Genomic DNA, 22395 nt, shown 5'->3' with positions numbered 1-22395 from the left:
AGAAGAGCAGCAGGGCACAATACAGGGAAGCAGCAGGGCACAACACAGGGGGGAAGCAATGTACGGTACAGGGGGGCAGCAGTATTTTGTAACAGCATGATATTACAAGCACTTGTGAACAACATATTAGTGAGGTTGACTGGCATTTCCTCATCCTCTGTATACCTGAGGGTGTGGCAGGGTCTTTGACCTACATACTTTGTTCTAGAAGGTGTGCCTCTTCCTCATCATAGAAAGCTGAAACATATACAATAAATTTGTTCATTAGTCAGTTATGTCACCCATAAGTCCTGTGTAATAGGGTTTTCCAACCATTGATAATTGGCATCTGTTCAGATCTGTAAATAAAGTGCAGCGCCAGTGCAGAGACCGCCCCCAAGGCGGGTCAAAATGCTGTGTCAAAAAGAAAAATGAATAACACCTTAAAAGATACTATATCTTAGTACCTGTGACATACATTGTGAAATAATGAGGAGAGTATCCAAAGCAAGGGCTCTCCTCTAAATAGAGTAAACTATAAATAAGTGTTCATAAACAGTGAAATCATAAGTAGCTCTGAAGAGCTCAAGGATTAACTCAAGACGATCAGTCCACATCAAACTAATGTTAAGTGTCCATACACTATGAAAGGTGAAAATGAAACAATCCCCGTGGGGTCAGCATGGAAGGTTCCCATCAAAGGTGCAATCCCAGGAACTCAGAAAATATGAAATACCCTTACTGGACTCCGTGGACCCATGATCACACCTTACGGCGGTGGGTCGCCGTGTTGGGCCGATTGCCCTATCTGGTTACTGCCGCGGATGTCAGATGCAGACAAGAAGTTCCATGAGGTACGAAGTACAAAGGAGATATCACTGGAAGAGGCAGCAGAGGAGCTCATCTGTTTTAAGTATAGTTGAATATACCCATTGGAATTCGGATCGGAGTTCCGTATCTGGCAGCAGCAGCAGTCCTATCCAGATGCAGTTTGAAGTGAATCGCGTCCAGCACAAGCAAGGAATCGGACCACGGCAGTGACCAGATAGGGCAATCGGCCCAACACGCACTGGTGACGCACCGCCGTAAGGTGTGATCGTGGGTCCACGGAGTCTGGTAAGGGTATTTCATCTTTTCTGAGTTCCTGGGATTGCACCTTTGATGGGAACCTTCCATGCTGACCGTACGGGGATTGTTTCATTTTCACCTTTCATAGTGTATGGACACTTAACATTAGTTTGATGTGGACTGATCGTCTTGAGTTAATCCTTTAGCACTTCAGAGCTACTCATCATTTCACTGTTTATGAACACTTATTTAAAGTTTACTTTATTTAGAGGGGAGCCCTTGCTTTGGATACTCTCCTCATTATTTCACAATGTATGTCACAGGTACTAAGATATAGTATCTTTTAAGGTGTTATTCCTTTTTCTTTTTGACACAGCATTTTGACCCGCCTTGGGGGCGGTCTCTGCACTGGCGCTGCACTTTATTTACTTATCTTAATACAATTTATCCTTTGTTGTGTTGGCTGCCTACTTTTCAATGTTTTGATACTTTAGGATTAGCGCAGTATATTTATTTTTACACTTATTTGTTCAGATCTACTATTACAGTCTCAGATGGATACTTAATGCCACTGCCAATTATCCCTATGGATACAGCAACACTGAATCTGTATTGCAAGGAAATACCCCTGAGGAGGCACTGAGATGATTCAAGTGTGTTTTATTCATAAATGTTATATATGAAAAGATATACATGTGGAAATGTTATGTATTACAAGGTAATGCGTATATAGATATGTAATAAGTATAAGGTCACATCAATAGAAATATGTAATTGATTAAAGTAAAATAGATCTTTAAAAAGAAGCCATTGCTTTGGAAGGTTGGATGAGCTTTTCTTCGTGCTTCATTGTTTCTCATTTAGGTAAATCTGGGGAGGAGTCGAGAAAAGAATCTGCCACACATGTGGGAAGATAAGACATGGGCATATAGAGCAGCTTGGCATACCAGCCAGCAGAATAACGTGTCCATGGGTGCACTGCAGTTAGGGCATGCTCCATACAATCTGTTACAACTGTGATCTTTGGGTTGGTCATGGAACATATCTTATCAATGAATTCACAATCTGTAAAAAAAAAAAAAAAAGTAAGTCTAGAGTATCCAAAAAACCTTCCAATAATATCCATCATAGACCAGATATATATAATATTTATCATAGACCAGATATAAGAGGTTTATAAATGCGTGACTTGATAACAACAACAATTGAATTACCAAAAAGTTGCAGAAATCTCCATCCTCTGAGTCTGGCTGCAATCATTTTGACCTTGGGCAGCTGAAGCTGCTGCCTGTTCACTTCCTGGATTTACACAGACACACACTTCCAGCTCTGCAGCTCTCATTGGCCCTCTTATGACTCTTCCTCCCTCCCTTCCTGTCAAACTCTCACGAGAGTGAGAGAGCTGTGCATGATGTCATGATGTGCATGATGTCATAAGCCTAGGCTTTTTTCCAGACAAGAAACAGGAAGTGGGCTGTATAAGGTATTTACTGGCAGAAAAAAATGTTTTACTATACAAAGTTAAAACAACAAGGGCAGAAGATTTAATAGATGGAAAAATTAAAAAAATTACTGAAGTTCCACTGTAACCACTTCATTATCCAGCCATAGTCAAATGACGTTCACAGATGGAATCTCCCATCCTGGGTGGACGTCATATGACGTCCTCGGCTTTCTGCCGCTACTGCAGTGATCGGGGATCCGGTGTGTCCCTCGGGACACAGTTGTTCCCCTATAGCGGTAATGGAGCGGCGGTGGCGGGCGGCGGAGCTTCCGGTGTAGCTGACTGGCTCCCATTATGCAGAGCTGAGCAGCGGCGTGCACGGCGCCCGCGTGTGCAGCGCGGCGATCGGGGATCAGGTGTGTCCCTCGGGTGGGAGAAGCCTCTACCCCTGTCCCTATTCTTTCCTGACCGATGCCCTAAGCTTGATGGTCTGCCTGCTCCCTGGACAAATACTCTGGCTGTGACCATTCCTGCCTGCTGCCTGGACCGATGCTCTCCTCTGTGGACCACCAATTTATTTTGGTTTGTAATTGGTATGTACAGTACATGCTATGTGTTAGAAATATGAAGGGCCTTCAACAATGTCATAGGTTGGCAGGAATTTATGTGTGTAATTTTTGCTCCTAGAACACCAGTGCTACTTGGATGTTGGACCTCTGCATGTGGCCAGGCTGTGTAAAAGTCTCACACAAGTGGTATCGCCATACTCGGGAAGAGTAGCAGAATGTATTTTGGTGTGTAATTTTTGCTATGTACATGCTTTGTGTTGGAAATATCTTATAAATTAACAACTTTGTATAAAAAAAATGCGTTTTTTTTCCCACATATTCCAAAACGTCTGGAAAAAAATGAACCGTTCAAAAGACTCATTATGCCTCATAGATTATACATTTTCTGGGAGTTTCCATTGTCCTGGTGCTCCAGGGTCTTTAAAACTGTAATAGGTGGTTGAGAAATGAGATGTGTACTTTATGCTTGTAGAACGCCTGACGGTGCTACTTCAATGTTGGGCCTCTGTATGTGGCCAGGCTGTGTAAAAGTCTCACACATGTGGTATCGCCATACTCAGGAGTAGCAGAATGTATTTTGGGGTGTCATTGCAAGTATGCATGTGTTGTGTGAGAGAAATAACTTGTTATTATGACAATTTTGTGCAAAAAAAAATTAAAATATTTTTGTTCCCAAGAATTGTGGGAAAAAAATTACAACTTCAAAAAAACTCAAAATGCCTCTTACTAAACACCTTGGAATGTCTGCTTTCCAAAAAGGGGTAATTTGGGGGGTATTTGTACTTTCCTGGCTTGTTAGGGTCTTAAGAAATTAGATAGGCCTTCAGTACATCAGGTGTGATCAGATGTGATAATTTTTCATTGATTTGCACCATAGCTTGTAGACTCTATAGACCAAATAATATACACATTTTTTTTTCCAAAAATGTCTCTCTTTTTTCGCTTATATTGCAAAAAATTGGTTATAGTGTAGCATGACTGAGTAATTGTCATTCAAAGAGTAAGGCCCCTTTCACATTGAGGAGTTTTTCAGGCGGTACAGCGCTAAAAAAATAGCGCTGCTATCCCGCCTGAAAAACTCCTTCACTGCAAACTCAATGTGAAAGCCCGAGGGCTTTCACACTGAGGCGATGCGCTGGCGTCAGCAGCATCTTTGGAGCGGTGAGAGGAGCGGCGTGTATACCGCTCCTTCCCATTGAAAACAATGTGAAACCGCGGCAAAACCGCCCGCAATGCGCCTCTATAGAGGCGCATTGCGGGCGGTATTAACCCTTTATCGGCCGCTAGCGGGGGTTAATACCGCACCGCTAGCGGCTGATTCCCGCGGCAATCCCGGCGGTATAGCGCCGCTATTTTTAGCGGCGTTATACCGCCACCACGGCTCCCGCCCCAGTCTGAAAGGGGCCTGAGAGCGCTGAAAGCTAAAAATTGGTCTGGGAAGTAAGGGTGTATAAAAGCCCTGTACAGTATTGAAGTGGTTACGATCTTATGTACTGTATAGACTACTTAAAATAAAAGGATAAATTCATTTTTAATAGTATTTATATTCTTAGCCTTAATTTCAGGTCCACAATATCAATTGAGGAGCACACTATTTAAATATATAACAAGGAGGACTTTTGGCCTAATAATTAAACACATACCAATTTCTATTGGCAAATGAAGTGTACCATACAAAGCATGCCATAGTACCTAATTGATTGGTAGGCACTGTCATAGGTGGGTGTTCCTAAAAGGTATGGTGTATTGTGACACCTTTTGACATCTTTCAGCATCAGCATCCTTTGCAGTTCTCAGGATTCATTCAAATGGCATCCCAACATCCCAAAGACACAAAAGAAGTTGGTTGCGGAAGACTTCTCTTTGCCAGATGCTGTAATCCTAGGCCTAAAAGAGGTAGCTATATAATGCACAGCATTTGTCAATGACCATGTGTCTTGCCTTATATGTCTGAATGGTGAAGTATCTCCACTCAGCCTCCACTGACAGGTGATTACTTTGTCAAATATGGACAGGGCTTCCAACTCAACACTTGCATATACGCTATTATTTTGGTAAGCTTTAAAGCCTCGTACACACGATAGGTTAACCAGAGGATAACGGTCTGATGGACCGTTTTCATTGGTCAAAACCGATCGTGTGTGGGCCCCATAGGTTATTTAATCATTGGTAAAAAAAAAGCCAACTTGCTTTAAAATTAACCTATGAATTGGTAACCGATAGGTCAAAACCGATCGTTAGTAGGCACGACCATCGGTTAAAAACCCACGCATGCTCAGAATCAAGTCGACGCATGCTTGGAAGCATTGAACTTCGTTTTTTTCAGCACGTCATTGTGTTTTACGTCACCGCGTTCTGACACGATCGGTTATTTAACCTATGGTGTGTAGGCGTGACGGACCATCAGTCAGCTTCATCGGTTAACCTATGATAACGGTCCTTCAGACGGTTGTCCTCTGGTTAACCTATCGTGTGTACGAGGCTTAACTCTTCCTTGCTGTACTTTAAATGCAGACATGACTATAGATAAAATGTTTTGATAATGCCTACAAAATGCCTACAAAAATGTATCTATCATATTTTCATTTAATGTTAATGTCCCAGAAATGTGTGTTTAATTTTTTTCTGTTACCTTATATGTCATCCATACCTGGCAAATCATAGACATAAGACTTAGGCCCCGTACACACGATAGAATCCATCCACAGATAAATCCCAGCAAATGGGTTTCTGCGGATAGATCCTATGGTGTGTACACGCCAGCGGATCTGTTCCCGCGGAGAAATCTCCTCTGGGATGGATTCCAGCAGATCGGATATTTGCTGTGATGCACAACAAATCCATCTGCTGGAATCCATTCCAACGGATGGATCCGCTCGTCTGTACAGACTTACCGGATCCATTCGTCCAAAGGGATTCCCCGCACGCGTCGTAATGATTTGACGCATGCGTGGAATTCCTTATATGACAGCGTCGCGCCCGTCGCCGCGTCATAATCGCGGCGACGGCGCGACACGTCATCGCTAGAGGATTTCCGCGCGGATTTCAATGCGATGGTGTGTACACTCCATCGCATCGAAATCTGCGGAAATCTTTGAGAGGATTTATCCGTGGAAACGGTCCGCTGGACCGTATCTGCGGATAAATCCTCTCGTGTGTATGGGGCCTAAAGCTTTCTGCTTGTGAGAGACATTTTACTTTCTAGCAGTGTTTTGCATATTCTTCTACTGTACATAATGATCATTCATACAGAAGTAAATACCATACCATACCATACCCATACCATGAGATATGTTATATTTATGAGTTATATTTTACAAATCTTTATCACTTACATTGTTTATAATACTTTTCCCCATATGCATTTTTCAGGTTCAGAGGCAGTTTTTTCCAAATGTCTGTAACACGGTCTTTTATTACTTCGGAAATCAGAATTGGTGTTCTAAAGAAATCAGGATTAATGATGGAGACTTTCACTCCAAAAGGCTTCAGCTCCCTCCTACAAATCATGAATAAAAAACAACATTTACATACAGGACATATTGAATAGATTATGTTTGTCCAAATTCTGCCTGATCTGCTTTCATTGTTTTAATTCATTTATTAAGGTAGGCGCTAAAGAAATTACAGTAAATGAAGTTTATGAAGTAAAATACAGCTTTATTTTACACAAACCTTCATATCTCTGGGACTTATAATTTACTAATTAAAAATGAATAAGAAGAGATTGTATAGGAGAATTGTGGTCTATGTCACAACGCTACTGAACTGCAATTAATGATTTAAAACACATTTGTTTTTTTTAAACCTGCTTATGTTATCTCCAAAGATGTCCTCCTTTACCCTTTGAAATATATTTACCTAATGTGGACAGGTAGATTATAAATGTCCTACTGTGTTCAGCTAGGTCTCGGTCCATAAGATATTTACTTAAGTAAAAGATTTCATACAGAGAAAACCCATAATGCTTTTATTCTCATTTTCCTTCTGATTAAACATTTAGGCCCAGATTCACGTAGGGCGGCGTAACTATGTGCGGGCGTAGCGTATCTTATTTACGCTATGCCCCCGCAACTTAGAGAGGCGAGTGCTGTTTTCACAAAGCACTTGCGTCCTAAGTTACGGCGGCGTAGCGTAAATGGGCCGGCGTAAGCGCACGTATTTCAAAGTAGGCAGGTCGTGGGCGTGTTGTATTTAAATTAAGCTTGACCCCATGTAGATGCATGGCCGAACGAACGGCGCATGCGGGCATGCTCAGTATCACGTCGTATTTACGCCCAAAGATACGCCGGCTCAATGCCTGTGACGTGAACGTAACCTACACACAGCCCCATTCACGTACGACTTACGTAAACAACGTAAAAAGATACGCTTGTTCCGACGTCCATACCTTGCATGGGCTGCGCCACCTAGAGACCAGCTTTATCTTTACGCCGGCGTATGTCTTATGTAAACAGCGTAACTAATTGCGATCTTAAAAAAGTGCTTGATCATGGAGTGCAGTCAAGGAAAGTAAGGTTGGCATGCTTACCAGATAGGGTGGACACATGTACCTTACAGCACATGGGTCAAACAGGCATAATGAGGACTTGGCCTCAATGTAGTAATCTGTGAATGGAGTAGTAGGTGGAATGTAGACCTCAAGGATGGATGATGAATGTTCATACTTCAGACAGAACGTAACGGACGAACGTAATGGACATCATCTGGGCTGTCAGTCCAGGCACCTGGCAGGACCAGACTTTATTGTCATGATCACATGGTGCCTGGACTGACATCGGTGACATCTGCAGAGAGCGGACTTCAGATCCCAGATGATGTGCATTAGGACGAAACGCGTTGGTTGTCGTTTGTGGCAAACGCTTTTTACCTTCCAAAGAACAAGCTTGTTTTTATCTGCAACTCTGTAAGTGTGAACCCCTCTTTTTTTTAATTTAAAAGACATTACAGTATTGCTCTATGTGGATCCATTTGTTTTTTATTTTCAATGCCAATGAAATGATTTAACATTTGCTGCATGCTTTGGAGTTCGTCTGTCTGAAGTACAAATATTGTTACACTTTTATTTATTTTTTATTGCTTCCTATTACAGCCCGAGAACCGGAAGTTACGTTGAAGATTGCTCTAGTCCTCCAAGGGCATAGAGCTGAGTGGGGGCTATCTTACCCTCACTCGACTTCCTGCCTAGTCATCGGATCGGTTCTGGGCTTACCGACGGCTCCAGTAAGCTCGAAAATGACTGGGAAGTGGCGAGAGGTTTCCAGCCCCATTCACGGACGACTTACGCAAACAACGTAAAATATTCAAAATTCGACGCGGGAACGACGTCCATACTTAACATTGGTACGCCGCATGTACGCCACCATATAGCAGGGGTAACTTTACGCCGGGAAAAACCTAACGTAAACGGCGTATCTGTACTGCGTCGGCCGGGCGTACGTTCGTGAATTCGCGTATCTAGCTGATTTACATATTTTGATGCGTAAATTAGCGTACACGCCCCTAGCGGCCAGCGTAAATATGCAGTTAAGATCCGACGGCGTAAGAGACTTACGCCGGTCGGATCTAATAGAAATCTATGCGTAACTGATTCTAAGAATCGGGCGCATAGATACGACCGCCCAGACTCAGAGATACGATGGCGTATCTGGAGATACGCCGTCGTATCTCTTTTGAGAATCTGGCCCTTAAAGTTTGTGCTATTTTCCAGAAGGGCCCAGGGCCCCAAGTCTGTAATGGACTCTTGCTATTAAGCTATCCAGGACTGTGGGTTTGTACAGAAGGAAGCCATTCAGGATTTTTGTACAGAGAGAGAGGAAGATTGCCCCCCAAGTCATCATCTACTGGGCATCCCATAAACCCCTTCAACCTATCCAAGTTCTTATCCCCTAAAAAAAAAAGTTACGGGACTGACTTCTTGTCATCCAGTGGGCTTCCCTATACCACTTGCATACATACCATATTGCATACATGTTGCATACACATTTAATTTCCCTTTTTACATACTTTTAGTGCTAATTATTAGCATCTTATTTAGCATCACTGATCCTACAGATATTACATTTTAAAATACAGCATGTAGGAAAGCTGTCAGTTACTTATGCGGCGTACACACGATTGGAAATTCCGACAAGGAAAGTCCGATGTGAGCTTTTGGTTGGAAATTCCGACCGTGTGTATGCTCCATCTGACTTTTGCTGTTGAAATTTCCACCAACAAAAGATGAAGAGCAGGTTCTCCATTTTTCTGACGGAAAAAGTTCCTATAGGAAAATCCGCTCGTCTGTATGCAATTCCGATGCGCAAAAAAACACGCATGCTCAGAATCAAGCAGAAGAGCCGAACTGCCTATTGAACTTCATTGATCTCTGCTCGTCGTACGTCTTGTACGTCACCACGTTCTCGACAGTCGGATTTTCCAACAAGATTTGTGTGACCGTGTGTATGCAACACAAGTTTGAGCCAACATTTCGTTAGAAAAAATCCACGGTTTTCTTGTCGGAATTTCCGATCGTGTATACATGGCATTAGGCTGGGTTCACAGCTAAGCTGCATGCGGCTCACAGCAGGGGTCCGGTGCGTCCCTGTTCACCATTTCAGGTACAATTTCAGCCCAATTTTTTTGCTGAATTTGGACCTGTAACGGACCAAAAGACACACAGTTCCCGGTGCAAATTTTGCAGCCGCAGCGGAGATATGTGAACCGGCTCCAATAGAGACGATTACAATCTCCTATAATTGCGAATTAGACACGACAAATCCGCATCCAACTCGCACTAGTGTGAACCCAGTCTTACATCGTTGTGGGTACATAATGTACTTGAAGTTAAACAAGTTACCTTAGGCTGTCAGAAAAAGCTTCTACTCCATACTTGGATAAGCAGTAACCACCTCCACACAGTGTTACCCTTCCTGCAATACTAGATACATTGACAATGCGTCCGTGGGATTTTCTGATAAGAGGAAGAAAGTTGATTGTAACATCTACCATTCCCAAGAGATTGACTTCCAGTACCTTGCGAAAGTCTTCCCTAGTCAACCATTCATTGGGGGCCATAGGAATTAAGATTCCAGCATTATTCACTAGCCCCCAAAGACCTGCCAAGAGGAAAAAGAAGAATACAATGTGATTAAAAAATGCATTCCACAAAGTGTAGCCTTATTGCTTCTCTTTTAAAAATACATTTCCATTTTTTAATACCTTTTTTTTACACCTTTCTACAGACTCCTCCAAACTCTATTCATAAGGTGGATTAAAAAAAAAGAAGTAAAATAATTAAAGGGAAAGGCACTACTGATTTACTTTTCAAATGGGCTCATAAAGTTGTCAGGTATTCCATGTGTATACATTTATTTATTTTGTGTTCTGAATATGCATTATCTTAAACATTTTTGGCCCAGATTCTCATAGGACTTACGACGGCGCAGCGCCATGTACGCCGTCGTAAGTCCTAATCTGAGCCGTCGTATCTATGCGACTGATTCTCAGAATCAGTTACGCATAGATATCCATTAGATCCGACAGGCGTAGGTCTCTTACGCCGTCGGCTCTAAACTGCATTTTTTTTGCCCGCTAGGTGACGCTTCCGTCGATTTCCGCGTTGAGTATGCAAATTAGCTAGATACGCGAATTCCCGAACGTACGTGCGGCCGACGCAGTAAAGTTACGACGTTTACGTTAGGCTTTTCCCGGCGTACAGTTGCCCCTGCTATATGAGGCGCAGCCAATGTTAAGTATGGCCGTCGTTTTTAAAAAGTTACGTCGTTTGCGTTAGTCGTCCGTGGATGGGGCTGGACGTCATTTACGTTCACGTCGAAACCAATGACGTCCTTGCGACGTCATTTGGAGCAATGCACACTGGGATATTTTACGGATGGCGCATACGCAGTTCGTTCGGCGCGGGGACGCGCTTCATTTAAACGATACACGCCCCCTACCCGCCGAATTTGAATTCCGCCAGGTGATTTACGCTACGCCGCCGCAACTTTACAGGCAAGTGCTTTGTGAACAAAGCACTTGCCTGTAAAGTTGCGGCGGCGTAATGTAAATCGGATACGTTACGCTGCCGCAGAGATACGCCCAAGGTACCTGAATCTGGCCCTTTTTTTTTTTTTAGGTTATCCTTAGTTTATGAACACATGTAAATACATGACACAAAGAATAAAGTTAGTAAAACACACCTTTTGAAATAACTACGCTCACAGTACAGTCTCTTTTTTTTTCAGTGCCGGTGTCCTGTTGAGAAGTGCCCCCTATCTATCGAGAATGCGCATGCGCAGTACAGAGCCGCAGAGCAGCTGAGTTTACGATCAGCTGTTGTCTAGTGTTGACGAGACATGTTCATGTAGGTGAGGGGCGGATATTTACATGAAGGGGGCGTTTTTTTAAATGATGGGCAGTGGTGGGGGATGAATTTTTATCGATGGCCAAACAAATCTTCAAAATAAATCTTTATCTGCTAATCTTTCTGGAAGCTTGAGGGGTGTGTTTAGTCAATTGAAGGGCAGCCTTTTCTAAATTAGATAAAGCTTTATTTCACAGATTTGTTTGGCCATCAATAAAAATTCCACCCCCACCACTGCCCATCATTTAAAAATCCGCCCCTTAATGTAACTATCCGCCACTCTCCTACAAGAACGCGCCAATGCGAGATAACAGCTGATCGTCAACTCAGCTGTTCTGCGGCTCATGCGCAGTTCCACCCGGATATTCGATAGCCGGGCGCTTCTCGACAGAACACCGGAACACAGCGAGCCTTCCAAAGCCTTGCACCCCGCTGTCACTTTGCTTTGTGCATGGTGCCCAACAGCCTGTGGACACCAGGGATGTAGACAGTATTACTAGAGATAGGACTTATTTTCAGTATAACTTCCACCTCTCCTTCATTTGTAGGGATTGTCTCTCTTTTAAGAAGCATTCCGTGTTTTTCATGTTCTGGAAATACGTATTTCTGTGTGTGTTCCAGGTGTGAATGGCAGGTCTTAATGAGTGGGCACACCTGGGCACTGCCCAGGGGCCCCAGCTGCATGGAGGGCCCCTGCACTTTCCCCAAAGCAGCTGGTCCTTGAGCCCACACTGCCCTGAAATTTGGGGCCCCACTGAGAGTGATAGATGCAAAGGGGAGGCAGTCTGCCTCCTACCTACTTAATGTCTGTTTACCTGCACTGCCATCATTGTAGGGGCCCCAGAGCATTGAAAGCCTTGCACTGGTGAATGGGGTCCGATGTCTACATCTCTATACAAAATGTACTATTTTACTACCAAAAGTGGTATGATGCATTCAACTTTTATCCAACCTTTATATTACTGTATTTGTTATTTTAAAAAGCCAAAACAGAACAATAGAGGTACAAAAAAAAAAATATATACACTTGTGTAGTTTAGCCAATAATTTTCTTCATATTAGATATTTGTGGTCCGTGTAACCAGCTTGTGGCAGGGACGTGTTATTTTCCTACATTCCATGTGCTGAAAGGTGTCCCTTTTTAGGCCCCATGCACACAAGATGCTGGTAAACTGGAGTTCAGAGGCATTTGGGCATTTTTTTCAACTGCCCCTGAACACATTTAATGTTATCCTATGTGTCCATGCACACATTCACGTTTTTATGCGTTATAAAGCAGTTGGGTTTAGGCTCGTTTTTTCAGACGCAAAATTTTGGGTTCAGACGCAAACGTTTTTGCGTTTCAAAGCTTTGGGAGGGTCTACAATGTCTTTGTTATGAACGCTGATAGCCGCAAACGCGGTAAAACGCAGATAAACGCGGCAAAACGCTGCGAAATTCGCGGCAAAAACTGGCGTTTTAAACGCCGGTTTTTGCCTTTGAAAACTTGAGTTTACATGTGTTTGCATTTGCTTCTGGTGTGCATGGGGCCTTATAATTTCAGAATGTTGGGAAGTATGATATAGGACTATAGGTAATGTATCATATTGTCCTATTTTTAGAGGGTATTGGGACAAGTATGAATGTGTCATTTCTTTTCATGAAAGTACAGTTATACATTAGCGTTCAAATTAACTGCGGCAAACATATTTTCCTCCATTGAGTAAAGTGGAGGGGGTTTATTATCTGCATATTACCAGGGAATAAGTTGCAATACATAGAGAAATATTATTTTTATGATCTGTGGATATTGGTTTCATCCATTCACCAACCAGTTGTTGCATGAAGCATCTGGGAATGTACTTAACAGATGCATCATAATTAACTCGTATAGCTGGTTGAATTTAGAGCAGACATCAATGATCGCTTGTGATAGGATAGCAGAATACTCCAAAACAAGGCAAAATGTGTAAAAAATGCAGCAGAACACAAGTGTGAAGCCAGTCTTAAAGCAACCACATCAAAAATCCACCGTTCAGGTATATTTAGCAAAAGTTAAAACCACATCTCCCATCTTTTTTTTTTTAAATAAATTCTTTACCATCTCCGTCTTTAGCTGCTTTTTATTTTAAAGCGGAGGTCTGCCCAAAAAAACGAAAAAATAAATAAAAGCCAGCAGCTACACATACTGCAGCTGCTGACTTTTAATAATAGGACCCTTACCTGTCCTGGAGTCCAGCGATGTCGGCACTGCAGCTGATGTTTCCATCAGCTATCAGGTGCTGTCACCGCTATTACGGGTAAGGGAACCCGGCATTGTAGCCTTACGGCTTCACACCCAGAACCCCACTGCACATGCACGAGGGACCACTCCTCTCTACTGGCCCGGCAACATGGGGAGAAGGAGGGAGCCCCGCGGCGACGTCATGGTCCTCGGCGCGGACTCCTGGAAGTGGGAACAGGATACCTATGAATGAACGAATGAGTGACTTATATAGCGCTACACATGCAAACTGAATCGCCTCTAGGCGCTTTTTGCAGCCAGCGTCTTCCTGGCTGGTGCGGTCACTTACCCTGTAGGATCTTGACACGCTTGGGACACACAGTCGTACACACATATATACATATATACTGGGCCAATTTGGACAGAATCTAATTAACCTACCAGCATGTCTTTGGAGTGTAGGAGGAAACCGGAGTACCCGGAGGAAAACCACGCAGACACAGGGAGAACATGCAAACTTCAGGCAGATGGTGTCATGGTCGGGATTCGAACCAGAGACCCTTTTTTCTGCTAGGTGAAAGTGCTAACCACTACACCACTGTCCTACCCATTAACCACTTACGGACCCCCCACTGTATATATACGTCCTCTTTTTAAACATGGATATCTCAGTAACGGCAGCAGCTGCTGCCACAACTGAGATATCCATGTTTTCAGCTGGCGGCCGTGTAAACGATAACGGCGGTCTCCGCGGCGGATTCGCCGCGAGATCGCCGTTATCGGTGGCGGGAGAGGGCCCCCCCCCTCCCGCCGCATCGGAGGAGATCCGATGCTGCCGCCTGGAGAGTGAGGACTTGAGTGAGGGCAAGATGGCCCCCACCCGTCCTCATAGCTCTGTTGGGCGGAAGTGACGTCAAAACGTCAGTCCCGCCCAGCCTCTTAAAGAGACAATTTTTTTTCTGTCATTTTTTTAAATGACAAATTTTCCTTTTTTTTTTTTTTTTTTGCATTTAAGCCTAAATATGAGATCTGAGGTCTTTTTGACCCCAGATCTCATATTTAAGAGGACCTGTCATGTTTTTTTCTATTACAAGGGATGTTTACATTCCTTGTAATAGGAATAAAAGTGATCATTTTTTTTTTTTTATATTTTAGTGTAAAAAATAATAAAATCAATAAAATTAAATAAGAAAACAAAAAAAAAATTTTTTTAAAGCGCCCCGTCCTGACGAGCTCGCGCGCAGAAGCGAACGCATACGCGAGTAGCGCCCGCATATGAAAACGGTGTTCAAATCACACAAGTGAGGTATCGCCGCGATCGTTAGAGCGAGAGCAATAATTATAGCCCTAGAGCTACTCTGTAGCTCAAAAAATGCAACTTATAGAATTTTTTAAACGTCGCCTATCTAGATTTTTAAGGGTAAAAGTTTGACGCCATGCCACGAGCGGGCGCAATTTTAAAGCGTGACATGTTGGGTATCATTTTACTCGGCGTAACATTATCTTTCACAATATATAAAAAAATTGGGCCAAATTTATTGTTGTCTTATTTTTTAATTCAAAAAAGTGAATTTTTTCCAAAAAAAGTGCGCTTGTAAGACTGCTGCGCAAATACGGTGTGACAAAAAGTATTGCAATGACCGCCATTTTATTCTCTAGGGTGTTAGAAAAAAAAAATATATAATGTTTGGGGGTTTTAAGTAATTTTCTAGCAGAAAAAAATGTTTTAGTCTTGCAAACACCAAATCTGAAAAACACCTGAGGTCTTTAAGTGGTTAAAGACAGATATCCTGTACCCCCCCCGAAATGTGACAATTGTGGCACTGGAGAGGGAGAGGAGACAAATGAGTGGAAGTTTCACTTTTGGGTGGAACTCCGCTTTAACTACTGGGGAACATTTTTATCTTTTCTTTTTTGGAATTCTGCTATAGATAAAATAGTGTATCTGAGCCTTTGTCCACAGTCAAAACCCAAAATTTCATATTCCTGATATGTTACTGCTGTACCATGTACTTGTATGAGAAAGTATCCTGTTCTCTTTGTACGCTTCCTTTATGTGGAATCCCTGCAAGTCCCTCTGCTTTGCTATTAAAACTGACCACACTAAGCAGGAGAACACACTGTGGTCAGTTCTCTAGCCATGCTAGCAACTAAGCCTGCCCTCCTCCAATGATCAGACTTGTCCTGACATACCCGGCCATTCGGGAAGCTCAGTGTGCTGCTGCTTCTGCTCCCCCCAGCTCTTATGCAGTTGAGAACAGAGGGAATGTAATCATTTATAAAGAAGGGATTTAAAATGTATTTTTATATCTATGCAAAGCTGTTTTCCTTTCATTTCTATTTTAAACACACAGATCCATGTCCTGTCAGCGGTGAGGAGACCGATGTGTGTTCCCAGTACAGAGGAACACACATCGATCTCCTCCCGTTGTGAGCCCCCCTACAGTTAGAACACACTTTAGGGAACATATTAACCCCTTCCTCGCCCCCTAGTGTTAACCCCTTCCCTGCCAGTCACATTTACACAGTAATCAGTGCAGTTTTATAGCACTAATCGCTGTATAAATGTGAATGGTCCCAAAAATGTGTCAAAAGTGTCCGATATGTCCGCCGCAATGTCACGGTCACAATAAAAAAAAAAAAATCACAGATCGCCGCCATTACTAGTAAAAAAAAAAAAATGGCATAATTCTATTGCCTATCCTGTAGATGCTAGAACTTTTGCGCAAACCGATCAAATACGCTTATTGTGATTTTTTTACTAAAAATATGTAGAAGAATACGTATTGGTCTAAACTGAGGAAAAAAATAGTTTTTTTAAAAAAAAATTATGATATTTATTAAATCAAAAAGTAAAAAATATTGTGTTTTTTTCAAAATTTACGCTTTCTTTTGTTTCTAGCGCAAAAAATAAAAACTGCAGAGGTGATCAAATACCACCAAAAGAAATCTCTATTTGTGGTAAAAAAAGGGCGTAAATTTTGTTTGGAAACCACGTCGCACGACCGCGCAATTGTCAGTCAAAGTGCGACAGCGCTAAAAACTAAAAATTGGTCTGGGCAGGAAGGGGGTGAAAATGCCCTGTATGGAAGTGGTTAAAGAACAATCGTACTTTTAGTTTACTCTTGACGTAAGCTAAGAAACAAAAACTATAAAACAAAAATTCATGATATTGCAGTTTACCAGTCCTTAGATGTGTTGGCTGCATTCGTTTTATTTTTGTTTACTTTCACCTGGTAATTCTACCTATATCCTGATCTAGGGTGACAAAGCTCACGCACCCTAATGTATCAGGACATCGGAAACAAGATAGATCTACAGAAACCTTCTCCTTCTCTACACCATGACATTAGGGTGACCACATTTCCAAACTGCCATTCAGGGACACCCCCCCCCCCCCAAAAAAAAATATATGTTTTTTTACTAATTTTTTGCCAGTTTTGGGGGCAGGGGCGTATCATGAAATCAGCGGGCCCGTGACAGAGGGCTGGGTGACAGGGGACTGGGTGACAGAGGGCTGGGTGACAGAGGGCTGGGTGACAGAGTGACAAAGGACTGGGTGACAGAGGACTGGGTGACAGGGGACAGAGGGCTGGGTGACAGGGGACAGAGGGCTGGGTGACAGGGGACAGAGGGCTGGGTGACAGGGGACAGAGGGCTGGGTGACAGGGGACTGGGTGACAGGGGGCTGGGTGACAGGGGGCTGGGTGACAGGGGGCTGGGTGACAGGGGACTGGGTGACAGAGGAGTGGGTGACAGGGTGACGGAGGGCTGGGTGACGGAGAGCTGGGTGACGGAGGGACTGGGTGACGGAGGGACAGAGTGACTGGGTGACAGAGGGACAGAGTGACTGGGTGACAGAGGGACAGAGGGACAGAGTGACTGGGTGACGGAGTGACTGGGGGACAGAGGGACAGAGGGACAGAGTGACTGGGTGACAGAGGGACAGAGTGACTGGGTGACAGAGGGACAGAGTGACTGGGTGACAGAGGGACAGAGTGACTGGGTGACAGAGGGACAGAGTGACTGGGTGACAGAGGGACAGAGTGACTGGGTGACAGAGGGACAGAGTGACTGGGTGACAGAGTGACTGGGTGACAGAGTGACTGGGTGACAGAGGGACAGAGTGACTGGGTGACAGAGGGACAGAGTGACTGGGTGACAGAGGGACAGAGTGACTGGGTGACAGAGTGACTGGGTGACAGAGGGACAGAGTGACTGGGTGACGGAGTGACTGGGGGACAGAGGGACAGAGGGACAGAGTGACTGGGTGACAGAGGGACAGAGTGACTGGGTGACGGAGTGACTGGGGGACAGAGGGACAGAGGGACAGAGTGACTGGGTGACAGAGGGACAGAGTGACTGGGTGACAGAGGGACAGAGTGACTGGGTGACAGAGGGACAGAGTGACTGGGTGACAGAGGGACAGAGTGACTGGGTGACAGAGGGACAGAGTGACTGGGTGACAGAGGGACAGAGTGACTGGGTGACAGAGGGACAGAGTGACTGGGTGACAGAGTGACTGGGTGACAGAGTGACTGGGTGACAGAGGGACAGAGTGACTGGGTGACAGAGGGACAGAGTGACTGGGTGACAGAGGGACAGAGTGACTGGGTGACAGAGGGACAGAGTGACTGGGTGACAGAGTGACTGGGTGACAGAGGGACAGAGTGACTGGGTGACAGAGGGACAGAGTGACTGGGTGACAGAGTGACTGGGTGACAGAGGGACTGGGTGACAGAGGGACTGGGTGACAGAGGGACTGGGTGACTGGGTGACAGAGGGACAGAGTGACTGGGTGACAGAGGGACAGAGTGACTGGGTGACAGAGTGACTGGGTGACTGGGTGACAGAGTGACTGGGTGACAGAGGGACAGAGTGACTGGGTGACAGAGGGACAGAGTGACTGGGTGACAGAGGGACAGAGTGACTGGGTGACAGAGTGACTGGGTGACAGAGGGACAGAGTGACTGGGTGACGGAGGGACTGGGTGACGGAGGGACTGGGTGACGGAGGGACTGGGTGACGGAGGGACTGGGTGACTGGGTGACAGAGGGACAGAGTGACTGGGTGACAGAGGGACAGAGTGACTGGGTGACAGAGGGACAGAGTGACTGGGTGACAGAGTGACTGGGTGACAGAGGGACAGAGTGACTGGGTGACAGAGGGACAGAGTGACTGGGTGACAGAGGGACAGAGTGACTGGGTGACAGAGGGACAGAGTGACTGGGTGACAGAGTGACTGGGTGACAGAGGGACAGAGTGACTGGGTGACGGAGGGACTGGGTGACGGAGGGACTGGGTGACAGAGTGACTGGGTGACAGAGGGACAGAGTGACTGGGTGACAGAGGGACAGAGTGACTGGGTGACAGAGGGACAGAGTGACTGGGTGACAGAGGGACAGAGTGACTGGGTGACAGAGGGACAGAGTGAATGGGTGACAGAGGGACAGAGTGACTGGGTGACAGAGGGACAGAGTGACTGGGTGACAGAGTGACTGGGTGACAGAGTGACTGGGTGACAGAGTGACTGGGTGACTGGGTGACAGAGTGACTGGGTGACAGAGTGACTGGGTGACAGAGTGACTGGGTGACAGAGTGACTGGGTGACAGAGGGACAGAGTGACTGGGTGACAGAGGGACAGAGTGACTGGGTGACAGAGGGACAGAGTGACTGGGTGACAGAGGGACAGAGTGACTGGGTGACAGAGGGACTGGGTGACAGAGTGACTGGGTGACAGAGTGACTGGGTGACAGAGTGACTGGGTGACTGGGTGACAGAGTGACTGGGTGACTGGGTGACAGAGTGACTGGGTGACTGGGTGACAGAGTGACTGGGTGACTGGGTGACAGAGTGACTGGGTGACAGAGGGACAGAGTGACTGGGTGACAGAGGGACAGAGTGACTGGGTGACAGAGGGACAGAGTGACTGGGTGACAGAGGGACAGAGTGACTGGGTGACAGAGGGACAGAGTGACTGGGTGACAGAGGGACAGAGTGACTGGGTGACAGAGGGACAGAGTGACTGGGTGACAGAGTGACTGGGTGACAGAGTGACTGGGTGACAGAGTGACTGGGTGACTGGGTGACAGAGTGACTGGGTGACAGAGGGACTGGGTGACAGAGTGACTGGGTGACAGAGGGACTGGGTGACAGAGGGACTGGGTGACAGAGGGACTGGGTGACTGGGTGACAGAGTGACTGGGTGACAGAGGGACAGAGTGACTGGGTGACAGAGTGACTGGGTGACTGGGTGACAGAGTGACTGGGTGACAGAGTGACTGGGTGACAGAGGGACTGGGTGACAGAGTGACTGGGTGACTGGGTGACAGAGTGACTGGGTGACAGAGGGACTGGGTGACAGAGGGACTGGGTGACAGAGGGACTGGGTGACAGAGTGACTGGGTGACAGAGGGACAGAGTGACTGGGTGACTGGGTGACTGGGTGACTGGGTGACAGAGTGACTGGGTGACAGAGTGACTGGGTGACAGAGTGACTGGGTGACAGAGGGACAGAGTGACTGGGTGACAGAGTGACTGGGTGACAGAGTGACTGGGTGACAGAGGGACTGGGTGACAGAGTGACTGGGTGACAGAGTGACTGGGTGACAGAGGGACTGGGTGACAGAGGGACTGGGTGACAGAGGGACTGGGTGACAGAGGGACTGGGTGACTGGGTGACAGAGGGACAGAGTGACTGGGTGACAGAGGGACAGAGTGACTGGGTGACAGAGTGACTGGGTGACTGGGTGACAGAGTGACTGGGTGACAGAGGGACAGAGTGACTGGGTGACAGAGGGACAGAGTGACTGGGTGACAGAGTGACTGGGTGACAGAGGGACAGAGTGACTGGGTGACGGAGGGACTGGGTGACGGAGGGACTGGGTGACGGAGGGACTGGGTGACGGAGGGACTGGGTGACGGAGGGACTGGGTGACAGAGGGACAGAGTGACTGGGTGACAGAGGGACAGAGTGACTGGGTGACAGAGGGACAGAGTGACTGGGTGACAGAGGGACAGAGTGACTGGGTGACAGAGTGACTGGGTGACAGAGGGACAGAGTGACTGGGTGACAGAGGGACAGAGTGACTGGGTGACAGAGGGACAGAGTGACTGGGTGACAGAGGGACAGAGTGACTGGGTGACAGAGGGACAGAGTGACTGGGTGACAGAGGGACAGAGTGACTGGGTGACAGAGTGACTGGGTGACAGAGGGACAGAGTGACTGGGTGACGGAGGGACTGGGTGACGGAGGGACTGGGTGACGGAGGGACTGGGTGACAGAGTGACTGGGTGACAGAGGGACAGAGTGACAGGGTGACAGAGGGACAGAGTGACTGGGTGACAGAGGGACAGAGTGACTGGGTGACAGAGGGACAGAGTGACTGGGTGACAGAGGGACAGAGTGACTGGGTGACAGAGGGACAGAGTGACTGGGTGACAGAGGGACAGAGTGACTGGGTGACAGAGTGACTGGGTGACAGAGGGACAGAGTGACTGGGTGACGGAGGGACTGGGTGACGGAGGGACTGGGTGACGGAGGGACTGGGTGACGGAGGGACTGGGTGACGGAGGGACTGGGTGACAGAGGGACAGAGTGACTGGGTGACAGAGGGACAGAGTGACTGGGTGACAGAGGGACAGAGTGACTGGGTGACAGAGGGACAGAGTGACTGGGTGACAGAGGGACAGAGTGACTGGGTGACAGAGTGACTGGGTGACAGAGGGACAGAGTGACTGGGTGACAGAGTGACTGGGTGACAGAGTGACTGGGTGACAGAGTGACTGGGTGACAGAGGGACTGGGTGACTGGGTGACAGAGGGACTGGGTGACAGAGGGACTGGGTGACAGAGTGACTGGGTGACAGAGGGACTGGGTGACAGAGGGACTGGGTGACAGAGGGACTGGGTGACTGGGTGACAGAGTGACTGGGTGACAGAGGGACAGAGTGACTGGGTGACAGAGTGACTGGGTGACTGGGTGACAGAGTGACTGGGTGACAGAGTGACTGGGTGACAGAGGGACTGGGTGACAGAGTGACTGGGTGACAGAGTGACTGGGTGACAGAGGGACTGGGTGACAGAGGGACTGGGTGACAGAGGGACTGGGTGACAGAGTGACTGGGTGACAGAGGGACAGAGTGACTGGGTGACTGGGTGACTGGGTGACAGAGTGACTGGGTGACAGAGTGACTGGGTGACAGAGGGACTGGGTGACAGAGTGACTGGGTGACAGAGTGACTGGGTGACAGAGGGACTGGGTGACAGAGGGACTGGGTGACAGAGGGACTGGGTGACTGGGTGACAGAGGGACAGAGTGACTGGGTGACAGAGGGACAGAGTGACTGGGTGACAGAGTGACTGGGTGACTGGGTGACAGAGTGACAGAGTGACTGGGTGACAGAGTGACTGGGTGACAGAGGGACAGAGTGACTGGGTGACAGAGGGACAGAGTGACTGGGTGACAGAGGGACAGAGTGACAGAGGGACAGAGTGACTGGGTGACAGAGGGACAGAGTGACTGGGTGACAGAGGGACAGAGTGACTGGGTGACAGAGGGACAGAGTGACTGGGTGACAGAGTGACAGAGTGACTGGGTGACAGAGTGACTGGGTGACAGAGGGACAGAGTGACTGGGTGACAGAGTGACAGAGTGACTGGGTGACAGAGGGACAGAGTGACTGGGTGACAGAGTGACTGGGTGACAGAGGGACAGAGTGACTGGGTGACGGAGGGACTGGGTGACGGAGGGACTGGGTGACAGAGGGACTGGGTGACAGAGGGACT

The 22395-nt window shown here is 46.6% G+C and overlaps 1 protein-coding gene across 2 annotated transcripts in view; it reads right to left on the bottom strand.

The window, feature by feature from the left end:
• Positions 1–1690: 1690 nt before the first annotated feature.
• The window catches only part of LOC120929498 (retinol dehydrogenase 16-like), a 44520-nt gene continuing 23815 nt past the window's right edge, over positions 1691–22395 (bottom strand). For both annotated transcript variants that reach the window (XM_040340983.1, XM_040340981.1), the window contains exons 3-5: positions 9899–10157; positions 6396–6559; positions 1691–2112 (exon numbers count right to left, since the gene is read on the bottom strand). In XM_040340983.1, coding sequence (XP_040196917.1) covers positions 1904–2112; positions 6396–6559; positions 9899–10157 — 632 coding nt within the window. In that variant the 3' untranslated portion in view covers positions 1691–1903. The remainder of the gene's footprint in view (positions 2113–6395; positions 6560–9898; positions 10158–22395) is intronic.

The sequence above is a fragment of the Rana temporaria genome, chromosome 2 (assembly GCF_905171775.1).
Source record: "Rana temporaria chromosome 2, aRanTem1.1, whole genome shotgun sequence".
NCBI classification, from domain to species: Eukaryota; Metazoa; Chordata; class Amphibia; order Anura; family Ranidae; genus Rana; species Rana temporaria.
This window is presented reverse-complemented; position numbering and strand designations above follow the sequence as displayed.